At 42.4% G+C, this 20165-nt stretch overlaps 1 protein-coding gene across 1 annotated transcript in view; it reads right to left on the bottom strand.

Annotated features, from left to right (window-relative positions):
* DLD (dihydrolipoamide dehydrogenase) overlaps positions 1-8242 on the bottom strand; it is a 38713-nt gene extending 30471 nt beyond the window's left edge. The window contains exons 1-2 of the mRNA XM_058297164.1: positions 7737-8242; positions 6098-6176 (exon numbers count right to left, since the gene is read on the bottom strand). Of these exons, the coding sequence (XP_058153147.1) occupies positions 6098-6176; positions 7737-7775 (118 nt within the window). The 5' untranslated portion in view covers positions 7776-8242. The remainder of the gene's footprint in view (positions 1-6097; positions 6177-7736) is intronic.
* Between the last annotated feature and the right edge of the window lie 11923 nt (positions 8243-20165).

Here is a 20165-nt window from a genome sequence, read left to right as displayed (position 1 = left end):
CCCTATACAACAATCAACTCAAAATGGATCAAAGACCTAAATATAAAAGCAAGGACCATAAAACTACTAGAAGTAAATGTCAAAAAACATCTTAAAGACCTTATGGAAGGTGGTGGTTTCTTGGACCTTACACCCAAAGCATGTACAACAATAGAAAACATAGATAAATGGGACCTCCTCAAAATGAAAACACTTTTGCACCTCACAGGACTTTGTCTAAAGAGTGAAAAGGCAGCTGACTCAATGGGAGAAAATATTTGGAAATCACACTTCCAGTAAGGGTTTAATATTCATGATATATAGAGATGTTAAAACTCAACAATAAAAAGACAAACGACCCACTTAAAAATGGGCAAAAGGCTTGAACAGACATTTGTCCCAAGAAGATATACAAATGGCAAAAAATATACACATGAAAAAATATTCATCATCACTAATGATTAGGGAAATGTAAATCAAAACTAAAAGGAGATATCATTTCACACCTATCAGAATGGCCACCATTAAAAAGACATAGAACTACAAATGTTGGAGAGGATGTAAAGAGATAAGAACACTTATTCACTGTTGGTGGGAATGTAGAATGGTACAGCCACTGTGGAGGACTGTGTGGCAGTTCCTAAAGAAGTTGAATATAGATTTACCACGTGACCCTGCAATACCACTACTGGATATATACCCAGAAGAACTGAGAGCAGTGACATGAATAGACATCTGCACACCTATGTTCACAGCAGCCTTACTTATGATTGCCAAAAGACAGAAACAACCCAGGTGACCATCAACCGATGAATGGATAAACAAATTGTAATATATTCACATGATGGAATATTATGCAGCTGTAAGAAGAACTGAAGTCGTAAAACATGACAACATGGATGAACCTGGAGGACATTAAGTTGAGTGAAGCAATCCGGACACAAAGGTACAAATACAGCATGACTGCGTTACTATGAACTGAATATACTGTGTAACATATTGTATGATTCCATTAATATAAATCAATTTATAAAGAAAAAAAAAGTAGCTGTGCAAGAATAGCCAGAAATGGGAGCTGTGGACAGCGGGAAAAGCATAGAGAAATTGAGAGGTGATGGATTTTCTTGTTGGTTTTTTTTTTTTGGTTTATTATTATTATTGAAATAATGAAAATGCTCTAATGATGACTGAATTAATGAATGCACAACTATATGATTTGCTAAATACCATTGTTTGTGCACTTTGGATGAACTGCATGCTTTGTTGATATGTATCAATAAAATTGGTTTGTTTAAATTTTTAAAAAAGTAAAGTGCTAGAGAAGTGACATTTGACATTATTTTTTAAAAAGCAGCAGGACTCCCTAAGAAGGGAATTCAATATTCTTTCAGTTATTATATGGGTCTCTACCCACCAAGACAACACCCCATGACCACATGAACACCTTCATATTCCGCAGAGGCATGCCCCAGGTGCACCCCTCCTCACACATTCCCCACCATCAACACCCCACACCAGCGATGCTCCCCAGCCACAGCAGCAACCCTTCTGCAATCCAAAACCTCACAAATAAAAAATTTTTTTATTGTAAATAAAAAATATTTTTGCATTGTGCATTTCATCACTGTAAGATGTTATCTTTTACATATACTGACATATTCTGTTACATTCCCCCAGTGTTTTTATTTTTATTTTTTTCACTTTATATTCCAAGGAGCTTTAGATTACAGAAAATTCACACACAAAATATAGGGGATTCCCGTTACCACCCCCCCACACACATCTTCCCCTACCAATAACATTCTGCATGAGTATGTACATTTGCTACAACTGATGAACAAATGCTGAAGCACTGCTACTAACCATGGCAATCATTTCCATTATGGTTTACATTTTGCACTGTACACTTTTGTAAGTTTTGACAAAATGTATAATAGCATGTATCCATCACTGTGTGACCATGCAGAACAATTCCAATGCCTCTAAAATGCCCTATATGCCACCCATTCTTCACCCCCCACCCCCGAACTTATTGCAACCATTAAGTTGCACTTTTTGAAGAATAAGGTTCATAGTTATACATGCATTATTATCGAGGGCTTAACCTACTGGTCTGCTTTCTTTTATTAGGCACTGCTTATGTACTCAAGAGATTCTTGCCCCTGTATGTGAGAACAAAGGAAGCAGGACTACCCAGGACAGGAATTTAATATCTTATTGTTTATTGTGTCTCCATCCTCTGAGATAAAACCCTATGACAAGACGAATGCATTAATATTCCATAGCATACCCCAGATGCACCCTTTCCCACATATCCCCCACCACCAATGCTCTGTATCAGTAGCTCTCTCCTGCCATATCTGCCAAAACAACATTCCCACCCTTGTAGTTTCAACCACAGACCTACAAATCCCCAGATTTTGTTCTTCCAGCCCTCCCTCCAGTTCCATGGATAGCCCAACCCACCCCCCCACCCTGCTCAGCCTCACACTCCAGCAATGTCCACCCCACTCATATCCTGCACTATCACCACCATCCACTGCCAAACTACTCCCTTCCACCGTATCATGGGTGAAATCTTAAATTCTAATACTCAACTTTCTGAACTCCACAAACTCCTAAGTCCATAAGGAAAGACAGATATAGTTAAAAAAAAAAAAAAAAAAAAAAAAACACATTTCAAGTAAAACAAACTTAGGTTCAAATATGAGTCTACCAAATTAATAATAAAAGCTTTGCCCTCCAGGCCCACTGGGGCAGCAGCTCCACCCTTTTCAGGTCCTAGAGCAGGGACCATTATCTCCCTGAACACAGGGGAGTAGCCATGCTCTCCCTGAATGCTGTGGCATAGCCCCCCACCCCCTTTCTGAGCACTGGGCTGGCAGTCAGGCTCTCCCAGAATGCTGAGGCATAGGTTCCTCTCTCTACTAACACTGGGGTGGCAGCTGAACTCTCACCTAACATCAGGGTTGAAGCCCTGCCCTACTCAAAGGCAAGGACAAAAGCCCCTCTCTCTTGGCCCAAGATAATCTCTTCAGTCTAGATGTCTGCTTCCATGCACCCACCCTTGAAGTCACTTTTCCTTCATCTTATCCCATCTCTGTCCCTCTCAGTCCAGGCTATAAATGCTTCTACTCACACACAAAAAAAAAAAGTCTAAAAAACCGGATTGGTTATCCATACAGTTCAAGGGGATCCAAACCATCAGACAAAAGGATTTTCCAGAGATCCTTTTTAGACAAACCCATTTGCAATACTGACTTCCCCTGAGGCGGCTGACCAGATCCACAAGTCATACACCTAAACTCTTTAGCAAAGCTTTTCAGTCACGCCCTTCCATGGGCCCTATTCTCTTGGGGCTTATCTCCTAGGAGCTTAGGGAGGGCCCAGATAGAAACTGTTCTGGCCTTACTCTCAAAGCAAGCTATCTAGATAGGCTGAGAATATTCCAAAACTCAAATGGTGGTCCCTTTGTGTTCAGGCCCCAGGTTATCTCCCCACTCTGGTATTTTATTATCAGCAGCAAGGAGAAACCACATTTTAACTTTAGAACACAATTTTGTCAAGTTCTCTGCCACAGTATAACAAGGACCACTTTTCCTCCAGTTTCCAATAACACAGTCATCATTTACTTTTAAGGCCTCACTGGAAACATCTTTTTTTTTTTTTTTAAGATTTACTACCCCCCCCCCCAGCCACTGTCTGCTTTCTGTGTCCATTTGCTGTGTATTCTTCTGTGTCTGCTTGTATTTTCATTTGTCAGCTCCAGGAATCCATCCTGGGACCTTCCCGCACCGACGAAAGGCGATCATTCTCTTGCACCACCTCAGCTCCCTATGTGCTGCATCTCCTATTGTCTCTCCTTTGTGTCTGTTTTGTTGCATTATCTTGCTGTGCTAGCTCTCTGTGCAGGTCAACACTCCCATGGAGGGCAGTAGTCCCACATAGGGCAGTATTCTGCGCAGGCCAGCACTCTGCATTGGCCATCTCACCTTCACCAAGAGGGCATCTAACCCTGGACCTCCTGTATGGTAGATGGGAGCTCAAATGCTTGAGCCACATCCACTTTCCTGGAAACATGTTTAACATCCACGTTTCAACCAACATTCTGTCAGGACAGGACAATGTATGTATTCTCTAAGATGATAAACACTTTCTCTACAACTCTCACTTATTTCTAAGCCTTCACCAAAAACACCTTTAATATCCGTTGTGTCTACTGACAGTATCTTCAAAGCAATCCAGGCTTTTTCTACCAACTACCTCAAAATTCTTCTAGCCTCTACCCATTATCCAATTTTATCCAATTCCAAAGCCACTTCCACATGTTTAAGTAAGTAACCAAAAACTAAGAGACACAATGAAATCAAAAATTGGTTCTTTGAAAAGATCAATAAAATTGACAAATCTTTAGCTAGAATGACAAAGTAAAAAGAGAAGGATGCAAATAACAAATCAGAAATGAAAGAGAACATTAGTACTGATAATCCATATGGCTGAGTCCAGTGAACGTCAAAACAGATCATTTCAAAAAATCAATATCCTTGATACTGGGAAGCCAAAATACCTTAATACAAGCTCATTAACGTCCTACTTTAAGTACTTAAACACCAAAAATACATATCCTCTAGAGAAAATTATAGAAAAGCATAAGGAAGAAAATATCCATATTCAACAGCTTCCTTTCAATAAATAGATCAAGATTTTTCATTCAGGATGTTAAAAAAAAGTCATCTTGCCATTCTAAACTGTGTTGAACAACCAACACACTCATTCTTACCCAACAGAATTAACTTTTTAAAATGTAAACATACAAAAATCACTCCTTACTCAAAAACCTTCAGTAGTTTCCCATCACACTAGGAGTGTATTAGTCAGCCAAAGGGCTGCTGATGCAAAATACCAGAAATTGGTTGGTTTTTATGAAGGGTATTTATTTGGGGTAGGAGCTTACAGATACTGGGCCATGAAGCTGAAGTTATTTCCCTTACCAAAGTCTATTCCATGTGTTGGAGCAAGCTGGCGGCTAGCATTTGCCAGGTTCAGGCTTCCTGGGTTCCTCCCTTCTAGGGGCTTGCTCGTCTCTTCTCTGTGTGCTTACTTCCTGGGGCTTCAGCACCAAACTCCAGCATCAAAACTTCAACATTAAAAACCCACAACTCTGTCCTTTGCCATGTCTCTTATCTGTGAGTTCCTACCCACCAGGGGTGGGGGCTTAACATCCTCCTTGCACAAGAGGTTTACTTGATTACTTAATCTGAATCCAATATAATCTAATATGCCCAAAGGAAAAGACCAGTTTACAAACATAATCTAATATTTCTTTTTGGAATTCATCAATAATATTAAACTGCTATAAGGAGTAAAATCCATACTCCTTGCCTTGGCTTACAAAGCCTTCTATGATCTGAGCCCTACCTAATTCTTGGATTTTACATTCCATAGATCTCTGCTCTGGCCACACCAGCCTTTTTGCTATTCCTCAAAAACTTCACAAGCTAATTCCTACCTCAGACCATTCTCAATGCTTTTTTTCTGACCGAAATAACCTTCACTCCCTTCTGCACTCATGCATCTGCTAAAATGTCATCTCCTAAAAAAGGTCTTCCTTGACACCCTATCTAAAAGTCTCCCTTCCTCTCAGTTACCTGCTTTAATTTTCACTTATCACTCCAAAAAAAATGACTGTCTCTTATTAAATCAGACTATAAGTCCCATAAGATCCATAAGAGCAGGGCTTTGCTTTATGTTCACTGCCTGGAACACACTAGATAAGGGGTTCTTAACACGAGTTTGAACTAAAAATTCAAAAATACATTATACTTGTGGGGACATGTTGGTATGGGTTTGATATATTTATTAGATAATACTCAATACAGTGTAGACTTAGTAAGGGGTCTGTGGTTTTTACCTAACTGGCAAAGGGGTCTGTGGAACAAAAAAGGTTACGAACCCCTGCACTAGATATTCAATAAGCATCTAAATGAATAAATATATGAACAAATGAATTCTAAAACAGATGATTAACCATTTTTAACATTCACTTTCTTTTACATTTTAAAACAATGGAACTAGCAATGTACTTGAGGAAAAACTGTTTTACTAACAAAGTACTTACTTGGTTGATCTGCGTAAGTTCTCAGAGGCACTGCAGAAACTCCCTGTAGGCCATGACATACTCGATTCAAACCACCTCTCTAGAGGAGGAAAAAAAAGGTTTCTATTATGTAAAACATGAATTCAAAACAAAAAGCTACTAAAGGTTAACAAAAACATAATGATTTTAGGCAAACAGTAGTGTATGTTGTTAATGTATCTTCCATTGCTACGAAGAAGTTACACTATCAATTCTTCTCTTTGGCAATAACAGTCATTTAAATTTTCAGTCTCAGCTTACAACTCTGTCTTTTTATTATCAATATTCAACAAAACCATCTCATACTTAACCTAATTTAAAAAACAGATGCAATAGTGTAAACTGTATTAACTTTTCAGAATTTTTAGAGCTAGAAATCATTTAAATGTCATAATTAAAGCTCTTAAAGTTCTAACTAAAGTGCCTGAGTAATCTACATTATGAAAAACCTCATATAGCTTATTATTTCCTAACTCTACCCTCCCACATATGTGCAGTCTATATTTACCTAAAGCAACCTATGAATATGTTCCCTAGCCATCAAACAGAAACTGAAAATTTGACAGGGTAACTTAGGAAAATGCATTAGGTAATGTATTCATTCTGAAGCCATCACAGTTTTACATTTTAAAACATAATCCCCACAACAATCTCTAAATACGGATGGCTACTATTTCCTTAGGACAGTGGGGCACAAGGAAGCAAAGCAAATAGCTCCTCTCACAGCAGGCAAATGGGAGACAGTGAAAAAAGATACACGGATGTAGTACTCTGCTCTATTCCAAGGTAACTCTTGTACCTGAGGTCTGGGCAGCAGACCTAAGAGCAGTAGACAAGGTGTCAGTCCAGAGTTTTAGTCCCAGCTTTGTCTCTCACTGAATATGTGACCTCTAGCACGTTACTTTCTGAAACTCAGATTCATTTTTGAAACAAGAAAGTTAGGTCACCATATTCTCTTTTAAAGTCTCTATCAATGCAGTACCCAGCCACGACCCCACATACATACAATTCAGTTGTTTTTTGATACATGGATGAAAAGGAAAAACTGTCTTGGTAATAACCCGCTGCAATTAAAAAACTTAGCGTCTTGGACAAGCTGAGAAATGACAAAAAATTCCTAGTTTGAAGTCACTAAAGGGATCTTTGAAAAATTCCTGGGATCATATGTAGGAATTGACTGGGTCTGGGCCTTTCAAGCAGTGGCCCCAAGGTTATCTACCCCATTGCAGAGAGATCATTCTGAGGCCTGGATCTGGATTAGAAAAGGGATAAAATGTACGAACAGGCAAACCATACAAATCGAGGGTGGTTTATACTTCCTCCTCCGAGTCGGAGAGGCCTCCGTGTGACCAGCGTGTGAATACTGCTGGCAGTGATGGCCACAACGACTAGGGAGCGGGGAAACGACTCTCCACAACCGCAACGTGGGACCGCCGCCACCGCGGGAGAGGAGCGGGTGCCTGCGAGGAACGGCCAGTGCCCAGGGAGGCAAGGCCGGTGAGGGTAGCCCCGCCGCACCGCCGGCCTCTCCTACCCCCACCAGTTTGGCACCGTCTCGGACGCCGTGAGCAGGCCCCTCTGTGCTTCTGGCTCAGCACGACTACACCCAGCGGGCCCTTACCTTGGCCAGGGAACAGTACAGGCGACTACAGCTCTGCATTTTTCCTTTCCGCAAACGCTTTCACCTCCGCTGAGCGCCACCGCGGCCTCTCCAAGGTCTCCCCGCCCTGCGCATGCACAATTTACATCACCTCCCCGGGAGCAGCAGGATTGGCCTGCGCAATCCGGGCCCTCCTTAGGAGGCCTTCCTTCCGCCTCCACGTCGTGTGCTGTCGTAAGGAGTGTAGCGATTTGTGGCAGCTGGGCATTGAGGGAGGGCGGATGATGAGGAGGAGGTGCTGTCAAAATAGTGCGCCGCCACACAGGGAAGCCCCATGTGTAAGGAGTGCGCCCCATAAGGCGAGCTGCCCAGGGGGAAAGAAAGTGCAGCCTGCGGAGGAATGGTGCTGCCCACACGGAGAGCTGACGCAACAAAAAAAGAAACACATAGCCTGTGCTGCTAACAACAACAGAAGCAGACAAAGAAGAAAAAGCAGCGAATGGACACAGAGAACAGACAACCGGGGTGGGGGGTGGGGAGAGAAATAAATAAATAAATCCTTTTTAAAAAAATGTTAGCACTTGTAATAAAAAAAAAATGGAAGGAAGTTGCAATGTAATCTGATAGTTGGAAGAGGAAATCAATGAACTGTTTGCTTTAATGCACGCTCTAGAAGGGAAACTCTTGATTAGGTTAGCATTTCTCAGCGCTAGGCGTTATCTCACTTCATTCTTAACAGCCCTATGAAGTATTGCCATTTTTTGGATGAGACCCAGAAAGTTAAACAGTAGCCCCAAGGTTCGCAAGGAGAAGATGAAGCCAGAAGCTTTGGTCTTACCTACTAATTAACTGCTCAAGTGATATAATCTCTCAAGTTATATAAGAGATGGCACATCCATAAAGGGATGTCAAAGATTGGCATTATCAGCATCCTGCTCCAAGTAACTGAGGTAACTGACAATATGTAGAAAACACACTACTTTCTACCTCTTAAGTTGGGAAACACATCTCCCTGGTATGTTTGGAATGGGAGGGTTGGTGAATGAGATGTCTTCAAGTCAGAGGTCTGATTCTTGTTTTGAATAATTCCATGTTGTGTAGATAAAACTTAATTCAGCATTATATGCATGTCTATTGCACAGGAATCATGCTGGGTTCTGTGGCCGTAAACATGAGTTAGAAATTAACCCTCACCTAACCATGCTCAGTTTCAGTGGAGAAGAGGTGCAAGCTATTTAGTATTTGTTACAGAGACTGATAGTTGTCACACAATATTCATTCTCCCTTTTTCACCCAGTATTAGAATATTCATCTGGACACATGGATGCCCAGAATAGAGACTACATTTTCCACCCTGCCATGCAGCTACATATGGCCATGTGACCAAATGTTTACCAGTGCCCTTCCTCATTCAACACGTGTTTTAAATTATATTGTAGTGGAATTATATTGACGATTCAGTGATTGTGTATTGAAGGCTAGGACTCAGGAATTCTCTGAGAAGGCAGATTTATTACAACCAGCCAGGCCAGGCAGACTCCTGTCCAAAAAGCTGAGACCAGGGTAGGGGCTTTAGGTTATTTTTATACAAGAGACACATAGGGTGGGGCCAGGAGAGGTTTAGGGGTCAAAAATACTTTCTTTGTTAGTTTTTTAGGGTTTAGGGGTTTGTTTGAATACCAGCTAAGCTTGAATTAACATATTGCCCACATTCCAGGTAAGCTTGAATTAACATATCACCCACATTCCGTCTGGATATAAGTTTGAATACACATTCAGTCTACATCCTTTCTAAATATTCAAAGCCTATAGGGTCTATATCACTTAATTGACTTTTCAGACACTAGGCAAACTTAGATACAGAATTAGATAAGTTTGAATTCATGCATAAGCTATATTATTATCTGATAGTCCTCAGAGGGATAACTTTTGTTGTGGTGGCTTTAAAACATGTCCAAAATATTTGTCACTCCTCCCATCTAAAAGTAGATTCTAACTCCCCTCCCCCTGAATATGGGCTGGCCTCAGTGAAGCACTTCTGATGAACAGAGTGCAGCAGAAGTAATGTTGGGGTGAATTCTGAGGCTAGATCATACAAGGCAATGCAGCTTCCTCCTGATACTCTGTTGAGACACTCAACCTTGTAACCTAGCCACCATGCTATGAGAAAATCATGTTTAAACATTCCAGTCGTAGCCAACCGCCAACAGAAACTACCATATATGTGAGGGAGCAAGCCTTTCAATGATACCAGCCCCAGCCCAAGCACTGTCCAACTTCCATATTTGTGAGAAAAATTATTTTTGTCACTATTTAGCCACTAAATTTTGGATATGGCTTATTACACAGAAATAGACAACAGAAACACATTTCCCCAAACACACTGTAACCTGTAATTATGCTGTTATTTCCTTCCAATATGGCTTTTTACTCATGTCAACTGTCTTAGTTTGCCACAGGGCTGCCAATGCAAAGTATCAGAACTGTGCCGGCTGTTATAATGGAAATTTTATTAGAGGAAAATCTTATAGTTCTGAGGCTGTGAAATGTCCAATTCAAGATAGCATCAGAGGGAAGCGGATTTGGCTCCACGGATAAAGTGCCCACCTATCACATGGGAGGTCCAGGGTTCAAACCCAGGGCCTCCTGACCTGTGTGATAAGCTGGCCAACATGCAGTGCTGAAGCACGCAAGGAGTGCCGTGCCACACAGGGGTGTTCCCCGCATAGGAGAGCCCCACGCACAAGGAGTGTGCCCCATAAGGACAGCCGCCCAGCGCGAAAAAAGTGCAGCCTTCCAAGGAGTAGCACTGCACACGCGGAGAGCTGACACAACAAGATGACACTACAAAAAGAGACACAAATTCCTGGTGCCGCTGACAAGAATACAATCACATACAGAAGAACACCCAGCAAATGGACACAGAGAGCAGACAACAGGGGGGAAGGAGAGAGAAATAAATAAAATAAATCTTTAAAAAAAAAAGATATAATATGTAGAGTCTGGCCATTGGTAGGCATATAACCAATATTAGTTCCCTTCTCCACAACCCTTTACCCCTCCTGTTAAACTGAATCCTAATGCTTTTTTTATCCAGTATAATAGACTCAGCAAATGTACCTTCCTCTTAAGCCAGAAGTTTAAATGATCAATAAAGTGGCCATAATTAAATATTATCAGGGACAGAGCACCATGAGGACACTCTATTTTTTCAGTTTCCTGCAATGGTTCTTCTTCCTTTAACAATTCAAACCTTGATGTTTCATGGGAATCTGTCCTTAAACTCCTGTTCTTCCACTCTACATGTGTATTTTGGCCATTTTACCCATTTTCATGGCACTAGTACATACCTACATGCAATGATAACTCCTTGATCCTTATCACTAATCTCCACTTCTCTCCTGATCTCCAACTCCTTATTTTCAACTGTCTACCAAACATGTCCAACTGGGCTGTCCTGCAGGCACCTCATTTCAATGATCTAATATCTAAAATATTCCTTTCATTTATGATTAATGATACAAATTACCCAATCACCCATAGTAAAAATGTTCTAGCCATTCTCAACACCTCTCTTGATGCCAATATCTTAATGATTACTGTTTTAGTTGGATTCCCCTAGAAACAGACCCAGAAACAAGCATTTGAGTACAAGTAATTTTTTTGAGAGGTAATCTAAGAAAGCACCAGTAAGGGATGGAAAAGAGGTGGAAAAGGGATGGAAACTAATACAGGTATATTAATGAGTAGATTACCACTGTGGGCGATTGAGGCTCAACCTCACCAAGACCTCTGGGTGACTGCATAGAGCATGCTTCAGAGCTTTCCTATTCAAAATATACCCATCAGCTTCCAACATTCATTGGTTAAGGGCTGCTCCAAGGTCTTTAACTTTAGCACTTCCGGTCTTCTTCATGGGTGGGTTGAGTGAGCACCAGCATCTGAGAAGCCCCCAGGCTTGCAGTAGAAAGACCTTGGGTGGGTATGCAGAGAAATAGCACAAGCGCCAAGGGGATTCAGGTGAGGCATCAATGAGGACTTCTATAATCACCAAGTCCTATCAATTCCTTCACTTTTGAAGGAAACTTTGAAAATGACTCCAAAGTTTTCAGTTTAGATGGCTGGGTACCTAGTGAAACAAACATAGAAATAGGTAACAGGAGGATGAGCAGCCCTGGAGAAAAAAAAATGAGCTAAATTCGTTGAATCAGAGATACCAACTGGACAACCCTGTGGAGATGTTCACAAGTTTAGAGCTTAGACACAGACTTGGGAGTTTGCTGGCATGTGTGTAATGGTTGACATGTATAGGAGTAGATGAACTCAGAACACCTGGCAGGGGGGAAAAAGAGCTTTTGAGTAAGTCTGAGAAGAAGCTGTTAGAGAGACTGTACACCTATCACAGTGCCAGGCACTGAGCAAGTCCCAGTCACTGTTTTGCTAAATTATTTTAACTGAACTCTGTGGCACTCTAGAAGAGGCTGTTGTATACGTATATTCCTTCATATATACTGCCAACCTACTCCAGACTGCCTCAGGTAACGGTAAAACTGGTGGTACCTACACAGAGGCATTTAAGGGGTCCTATATAGTCTCTGTCCCAAAATGTCTCTACCGCATCCAACCACTGCCTTAACTCCTGACCTTAAAATTTCCCATGAAGAGATTCGTTCCTACTGTTTCTTTCCCAAGCATTCTATATTAAAATAGGTTCTGGGTTGCTGGCTATAAATCCTCCAGGGTAAGAGCATTAACATTTGTTGGGCAAATTTCCTAAACCCTCTACTGGAAACTTTGTATCATTTCTCTATTCAATTCTCACAGCAGCTCTGTGAATTGGTTCATCAAGTGGATTTTCTTCTGGATGGTTGGGTGATTCTGGCGATTATTCTGAAGGATAGAAACCCTTGCCCATCAAGCAGATGTGGGGTGAGGGGAATGGAGCAGAGTGTATGATAAGTGGATATTGGAATGGAGCAGAGTGCCTGGGAAGAGAACAGCATAGACAGAATAAAGAGAGGAGCCAAAATATATGAGAAGTTAAAGAAGATAGGCCTGATGAAGGCTGCTCTCTTGCTCAGGGCCACCTGACACTCACATTGACATTAGTTATAACTACTGCATTAATAATTGTAACAACTGTAATAATAACCTCAGTGGTGCGTCCTAGTTTACAAGCTGTCTTTATGGATGAAGTGCTGGGCATCTTGTTGGGTAGGCAACAGGAAGCAAAAACAGAAGCAGTCCCTGCCCTTGTGGAGTTTGTATTATAATGAGGACATAGCATTAATCAAATAGTTTCATGAAAATTTTAAAAGCATAACGGTGATAAGTGCTATGAAGGAGCATGGTGATCTAACAGGGGATTTGGTCCAGTTGGGCCAGCCAAGAAAGGAAGGCTCATCTCAGGCAATGGTGCTTGAGCTTAAGATCTAAAGGATGAAAGGAGTCACCTGGGTCAGCAGGAAGGGAAGAATGTTCCAGGCAGTAAGCATTATTATCATACTCACTTTGCTGTCAGGAAAGAATGTCTGTTGTATGAACAACTAGACTGAATTTAGGAAACCTAAATTCTAGACCTGATTTCTCTTCACTTTCTGGCAGTAAGCATTATTATCATACTCACTTTGCTGTCAGGAAAGAATGTCTGTTGTATGAACAACTAGACTGAATTTAGGAAACCTAAATTCTAGACCTGATTTCTCTTCACTTTCTGTGTAATCTAGCATAAGTCATCGATTGGGACTTTGGTTTCCCAAACTTTAGAATGAGGGGCTACAAGATCCCTTCCAGCTATAAGGTCTTTGGCGCCTTCACACTGAGTTGACTTATGGAGAACCACATATTAGTCACTGTAGCTTCTGGTAGTAAATATTTGTGTCTTTAGGGGCTGTCCTCCATTTCCATTTCTGAGGGATTCACTATAGTATGGGATCAAAATTCATTAGGAAGCCCAACTGGCCACCGCTGGCTCTCCTGGCCCCAGCAATTAAATCAGGCACAAAATCTAAGCTCTGCCAATCAAATGCTCCCACCAGGATATGAATTGAAAAGAGTGGCATAAAGATACTGTGACAATTTAGAATTCACCCACTGGCAGCAGCCATGTCCTGTCCAGAGACCCATTCTGTGGCAAATCTTAGCTGAGCTTTGGGCCACCTAGCTTCCTATCAGCTCTTCCAAACTTCACCTATGGCTATCTGATAGCCTGGCAATAAATTCCTTTTCCACATGAGTTAACCAGAGATTATTTGCAACAGAATTCTGACAGGCATACTACAATGTATTGAAAAGCTACCATGTACCACACATTTTAAGTGAACTTTTTAAAAATCTCTGCAAGACAGTATTATTAACCCCATTTTACAGGTCAGGAAATAGACGCTCAGGGCATTTAAATAACACACCTAAGGTCACATAGTCAATAAATGGCAAATTCCAGTTTGTCTGCCCCTGTTCTTTCCACCATTCTATGCTTCTTCTGTTCAGGCATGATACTAACTGGTAAGCACATGGAGTTCCTGTATTGTCAGGGTTCTCTAGGGAAACAGAATCAACAGGAGATATCTGTAAATAGTATGAGATAGTATGAGTATGGGTCATCTTATCCACTCGATTATTAAAATCTTCCTCTGCTGAAGTTACCCTCCAGTGAACATTCACATGGAACACAGAAAGGTCTAGCCACATACCTCTTCCCCAGACCACTTTGTCACCAATTATCCATTATGTTCCTTCCAAGTCCCTGACCATCCAGCCAAACTATTGGCAACAGTCCATGAGTCAGTGTACAAATGCACCTCTGACCATTTCTTCTTCCAAGCAAAATGAACAAGTAGGTGAACTGCTCAAAGTTAAATGGATGGGACTGGAGCTTTGGGCCCATACATGGCCATCACTGGCATTTGGGATACATGTGAGAGGGAGAGGAGCCCACCGACCCACACGGACGCTACGTGTGGAAGGGCCAATGCGGTGAGTCTTGAAACTTAGGGCATGGGCCCAGGTTGAGCTGCCACAGGTGCAGAGCTTGGTGGTAGTAGCAAATATTCAAACAAGAATTTTAAAGACCAAGGTAGAGAGAGGTTCCATGTGAACAGCAGTTAAACATGGGTCAGTCGGTCCTGAGAGATGGGCGAGTGCCATTCCAAAGAGACAGCAGTTGGTACCAGCACCCCACTCCTGGTACCACGCTGCATTAGTCAGGGTTCTCTAAGGAAACAGAATCAATAGTATGAGGTTTTATAAGAGTCTCTCATATGACCATGGGGATACACAATTCCAGGTTCCACAGGCAGGCTGCAAACCAGAGTCTCCAACGAAAGTCCAATGAAGATCCTTGATGAGTTTCTGGGAGATGTTGGCTGTCTAAAGATGAGCTGGGAAATTCTTTCTGAATGCTGAAATCACTTCCCCTTTTAAGGCATTCAACTGATTGGATGAAGCATCATTATTGCTGAGGCAATCTTCCAGATTGATGTAATCAACTATCTGTGCAGTAAACTTGTTTACTTGTCCTTTTACTACAATTAGCCCAGAGATTGCTTGACCAAACAACTGGGTACAATTACCTGGCCGAACTGACACATTAGCCTAACCATCACAGTCCCTCTCTCTTTCTCCCTAGTACATGATCCCTCCAGTGGTGGAAGACTCCTTCTCCTGCATTTACCTGCCTTGATTATTTAACCTAGGTTTTCTGGGCCTGAGTTTTGCCATCTATTATGGGACAAATCAGCCCAAGTGATTTTCAGAATTATTGCCATACAGCAATACTAGGCACTTTGTGGTTTTATTAAGTAACCCTGTATCATCTACTTTTTTTCCTAAGAAATTTCATTTTCTTAGATGATGTGTAAAAGACAACAACAAAATTGAGTCAAAATGCTAATCTAAGCCTTGGTGGTTGATTGACTAGGTACTAATGAGTTATAATGTAGTTAACAGTATATAAGCAAGCTGAGAGTAATTCAGTCAAAAGCCACTAATACTGTCTGCCCAGAAGGGGGCAGTGTTCTCTCATTATTTCACTCACTCTATGGTTACTTCCAACAAAGAAGGAAACACGAAAAAGCAAATATGCTGTTGGGATCATAATGGAGAATATGCCATTCAAGCTTAAATGATTCTAAATACAAAGATATGAAGCTGCTGATGTGCCATGGTCAATAAATCAATAATTACCAAGTGTTGTTTTTTGATTCCTACTAGGTAAAAAATACTGTGCAGGACACTGAAGGGAATACAGGAAGTCATCAACAAATCTCCCTGATTCCAGAAAGCTCATTTTGTGCTTGAGGAGCCCAGGCATACATGGGAGCAATAAAGAAGTGCCAAAAACAAGACCACGTGCCCTCCCCAGCTGGGCCTTCTTTCTCCCCCGACCCCACCCCCAACCACCATTAGCCAAAAGACTCAGTCCCTTGCCTCCTTCAAGTCTTTGCTCAAAGGTCACCTTCTCAATGAGGCCTGCCCTGACAGAGTATTTAAAATCGCAACATCCCACCCCCACCCTTCACTCATTCTCCCTTATCCTGCTTTGTTTTTTCCCACCACCCAGATCATATTATAAAATATTGTGTCATTAATTGATTGGCTTATTTTATAAAGTTTTCTGCTGCCACTAGGATTTAAGCTCCATTAGAGCTAAGGTTTCTGACTATTTTGTTCTCTGATTTATCCCCAGAGCCTATAAAAGTGCCTTGCACATAATAGGCTCTCAGAGAAATTGTAGAACGATTGAAAGTGAGTTGAAAAGATAATAACAGCTGCAGAAATTTAGAGCTGGGAAGATCAGACTGGACCATGGGAGCAAGAAAGCCAGGTGCCTCCAGAGGCCACAATCTCCCAAAGCTGATGGGCTTGATCTTGTAGGTTTAGAATGCTGTCTAGAGCTACCCCAGAACAATTTACACAGAAGCAGCATTCTTCTTTGAGGAGCAGGCCGTTTCCTCCTTGTGCCACCATTAACGTGTTTTGGACTCTGCGATATTGCAGCACCACGGTGGTAAGGGAGTCCATTGTCTAAGGGCTTCTAAGGCCAGGCTAGTTTCTTCTATGCTATTGGTTAACACTGAGGAGCCACTGCCGTAGATCTGCTGGGTTCAGTATAAACAGCCTATCCCAGTTCCCAAGGCAGTGGTGACACCTAGAACAGTTATAGTATGGTTAGAAACCACAGGAAATGGGAGGGCAAGGTTTTCAGGACCATCGTATATGGAAGGGGTCATATATGCTAGTGGGCACAAGCCTGTCCAGAGGGGTCATAAGGAGAGGTAAGCCTTGTTTTTGCAAAGAAAGAAAATTCTCTCTTGATATTTTAAAGTAGCACAAACATGAGTTGGTTATTGGTGAGCTGGAGCCCTCCTTAGAACTTACGGTTACCAGCTGCCTGGTTAACCTGCTAGCAGGCAGTACCGACATACACCCTTTGGGCTCTTGGTTTTGAAACAGGAGTCTTCTCTGGGTGTCCCAGACAAGGTTGCTTCTCCCCCCCAGGCCATAGGTGTCTAGGTTATGACATGCCCATGGCAGCTTTGGTGGGGTGATTTGGTTGGCATAAGTTGTTTTTAGAAACATGGACTCACAAGATCTGGCAGGACATTCCCAATGGTACTGGGTAGGGTTCGAGTCCCTTGCTATTTTTCCTTTAAGCCACTGAGCCTTGAGTGGATCTCTGGTAATGATGAGCATTGTGGCATTGACAGGGAACCAGATTAAGTAGGCTTTTGGCCTCCAGCCTTGAGGGAAAGTGGCCAGAATATCTAAGTGTTTGACTGGCTGAGGGGCCATCCAGAAGGTACTGTTACAGGGGGAAAAGTTAAGTGGGCTCAGGAAAGAAGGGCAAGAGGAGTGCTGGGAGGCATTGGAGTAGATGCAAATGGGGAAGATGGTGTTGTTAGGTATGTGAACTGAGGTGTACAGAGGTCCCAATAGAGGAGAGGAGGTAGGTTTCAAGGTGATGCTGATAACTTGGAATGCTGTAAGAAGCTGGCCGATGTGTTGTTGGTATTCTGCCCATGCACTAGATGATATTGTGATAATGGGGCAGACTGTGAGATTGGCAGTTGCCCAGTTTTGGGAACAGCTGGCAAGGCCAGGGATGTTTCTGGTTGGGACACACAAAGCCAGCAAGAGGATTTATTTGCTAGCTTGGCAGCTTTTTGGATGAGATTTTTTAAAGTTTGTTTGGTTTGCCCTCCTCTGAGCAATAGGAGGATGTAGCAAACTACATGAAGCTTCACTTGGACTAGAGTTAAAGGAGGTAGAGCAAGCACAGAAAGGCAGTGATTAAGATCATAGCTAACAGACACAAAAAGACAAATACTATATGATTGCATTACTATGAATGAACTATATTGTGTAACATATTGTATGATTTTTAAAAGATTTATATGTATTTACATATAAATACACTTAATTGAGAAATGTATGTTTTTATTCAACTGTGTTTTTATTTTTAAATTGTTTATATTTTCAGTTATTAAATGTACAAAATAAAGTTTAAAAATTTTTAAAAGATCATCTTGGGGCTTGGCTCTGATAACTGTGGCCAGGCAAATGGTCTCAAGCCCAAGCTTGCCAGTTCCCTTTCCTAGGGCACCAGACACTTGGGGGACTAGGCTAGGGTTTATTAATTGTATACTAGTCCCCAAAGAGTGTGGGAGGTCTCATCCGAGCAGTGGGGCTGGACATTCTGGAATAACTAGGAACTGATGGTTTATGAGGAAGTTCCCTATTCTACAGGGGAGAGGGTTAGTAAACAGCCTAGATTTAGATTTTCCATTGACTCCCACTGTTGGGCCCAAGCGAGACAAGAGGTCCGGAGTGACAGGACAGGACCGAATGTCTCCCGTATCAACTAAGAAATTAACAGTCTTACCTGCCATGTCGAGGCTCACCCGAGGCTCCTCGTGGTGGTTTGCGGTGTTGTCCGTGCCTGGCCTCTGGCCCCTTCAGTCCTCCTCGGTCATGGTGAGCAGGCCGAGTGCCCATCCTTTCCACACCTGGGCCAAGGTCCTGGCGGGTCTCCGCGGTGAGGCAGCTTGGGGCAGTCACGTTTCCAGTGACCAGCCTCGCCACACTGGAAGTGGTTCCTGTTGACGTGGAGCCTGGGTGTGTTTGGCCCTGAGGTCACAGGGTGCTTTTAACAGCTGCGCTTAAAAGGTGAGCCTGTTTCCGGGTCCTTTGCCTGCCCCTCCTTACCTGTTCCTCTTTGGCATCATGATCACAATTGTTGAAAACTGAAAAGGCTGTTTCTAGAATGGTGTTCATGGAGGTTTGGGGACCCATGGAAAGCTTTTGCAGCTTCCCATGGATATCCAAGGCAGATGGGCTAGTTAAATGAGGGAGGATCTGTCTCTAGATTCAGGATCTACCAGAGTATATTTTTTCATTGCCTCCATGAACCTTCCTTGAAAGATGGCTGAGTTCTCATTCTTCTCCTGAGTGATTTCCCTAAATTTATTATAATTGACCGTTCTGGTAGTACACTTTCTCATCCCTTCGAGGATACATGTGACGACATGGTCTCTTGCCCTCAGATCTGCCTGACCCCTATGATAGTTCCACCCCAGATCTGAATTCTGGATTGCTACTGCTCCTACCGCATACTGGTTAGGCTGCTGGGTGGCCAGTTTATCAGTGTGCTCTTGTGCCTTGATCCAGACATGGAGTTTCTCCTCTGGAGTGCAGCTAGCTGAGAGAATAATGTGCATGTCACCCCAGGTTAGTTAACCAGTATGAGGTTCTAAAACTCCTCAGTTAATGTAACAGGGTCTTTGTTTTTTTTTTTTTTTTTTTTTTTTTTGGGGGGGGGACATAAACTTAGAACTTTATTTTTTTTTTTATTGACTTTGTAATAATATTACATTAAAAATATATATGTGAGGTCCCATTCAACCCCACCCCCCCACCCCCCTCTCCCCCCCCAACAACACTCGTTCCCATCATCATGACACATCCATTGGATTTGGTAAGTACATCTTTGGGCACCTCTGCACCTCATAGACAATGGTCCACATCATGGCCCATACTCTCCCCCATTCCATCCAGTGGGCCCTGTGAGGATCCACGATGTCCGGTGATCACCCCCGAGGCGCCATCCAGGGCAGCTCCACGTCCCAAATACGCCCCCACCTCTCATCTCTTCCTGCCCTTCCCCATACCCATCGTCCACCATGTCCACTTTTCCCAATCCAATGCCACCTCTTCTATGTGGACATTGGATTGGTTGTGTCCATTGCACCTCTATGTCAAGAGGAGGCTCAGATTCCACATGGATGCTGGCTGCCATCCTCCCATTTTCAGTTGTAATCACTCTAGGCTCCATGGTGTGGTGATTGTCCTTCTTCAACTCCATCTTAGATGAGTGTGGTAAGTCCAATAAATCAGATTGTAGGTGCTGGAGTCTGTTGAGGCTCAGGACCTGGCTATCACATTATCAGTCCA

Source organism: Dasypus novemcinctus, chromosome 5, assembly GCF_030445035.2.
Source record: "Dasypus novemcinctus isolate mDasNov1 chromosome 5, mDasNov1.1.hap2, whole genome shotgun sequence".
Lineage (NCBI taxonomy): Eukaryota > Metazoa > Chordata > Mammalia > Cingulata > Dasypodidae > Dasypus > Dasypus novemcinctus.
Note: the sequence above shows the minus strand (reverse complement) of the source record. Positions and strands in the feature narration are given on the sequence as shown.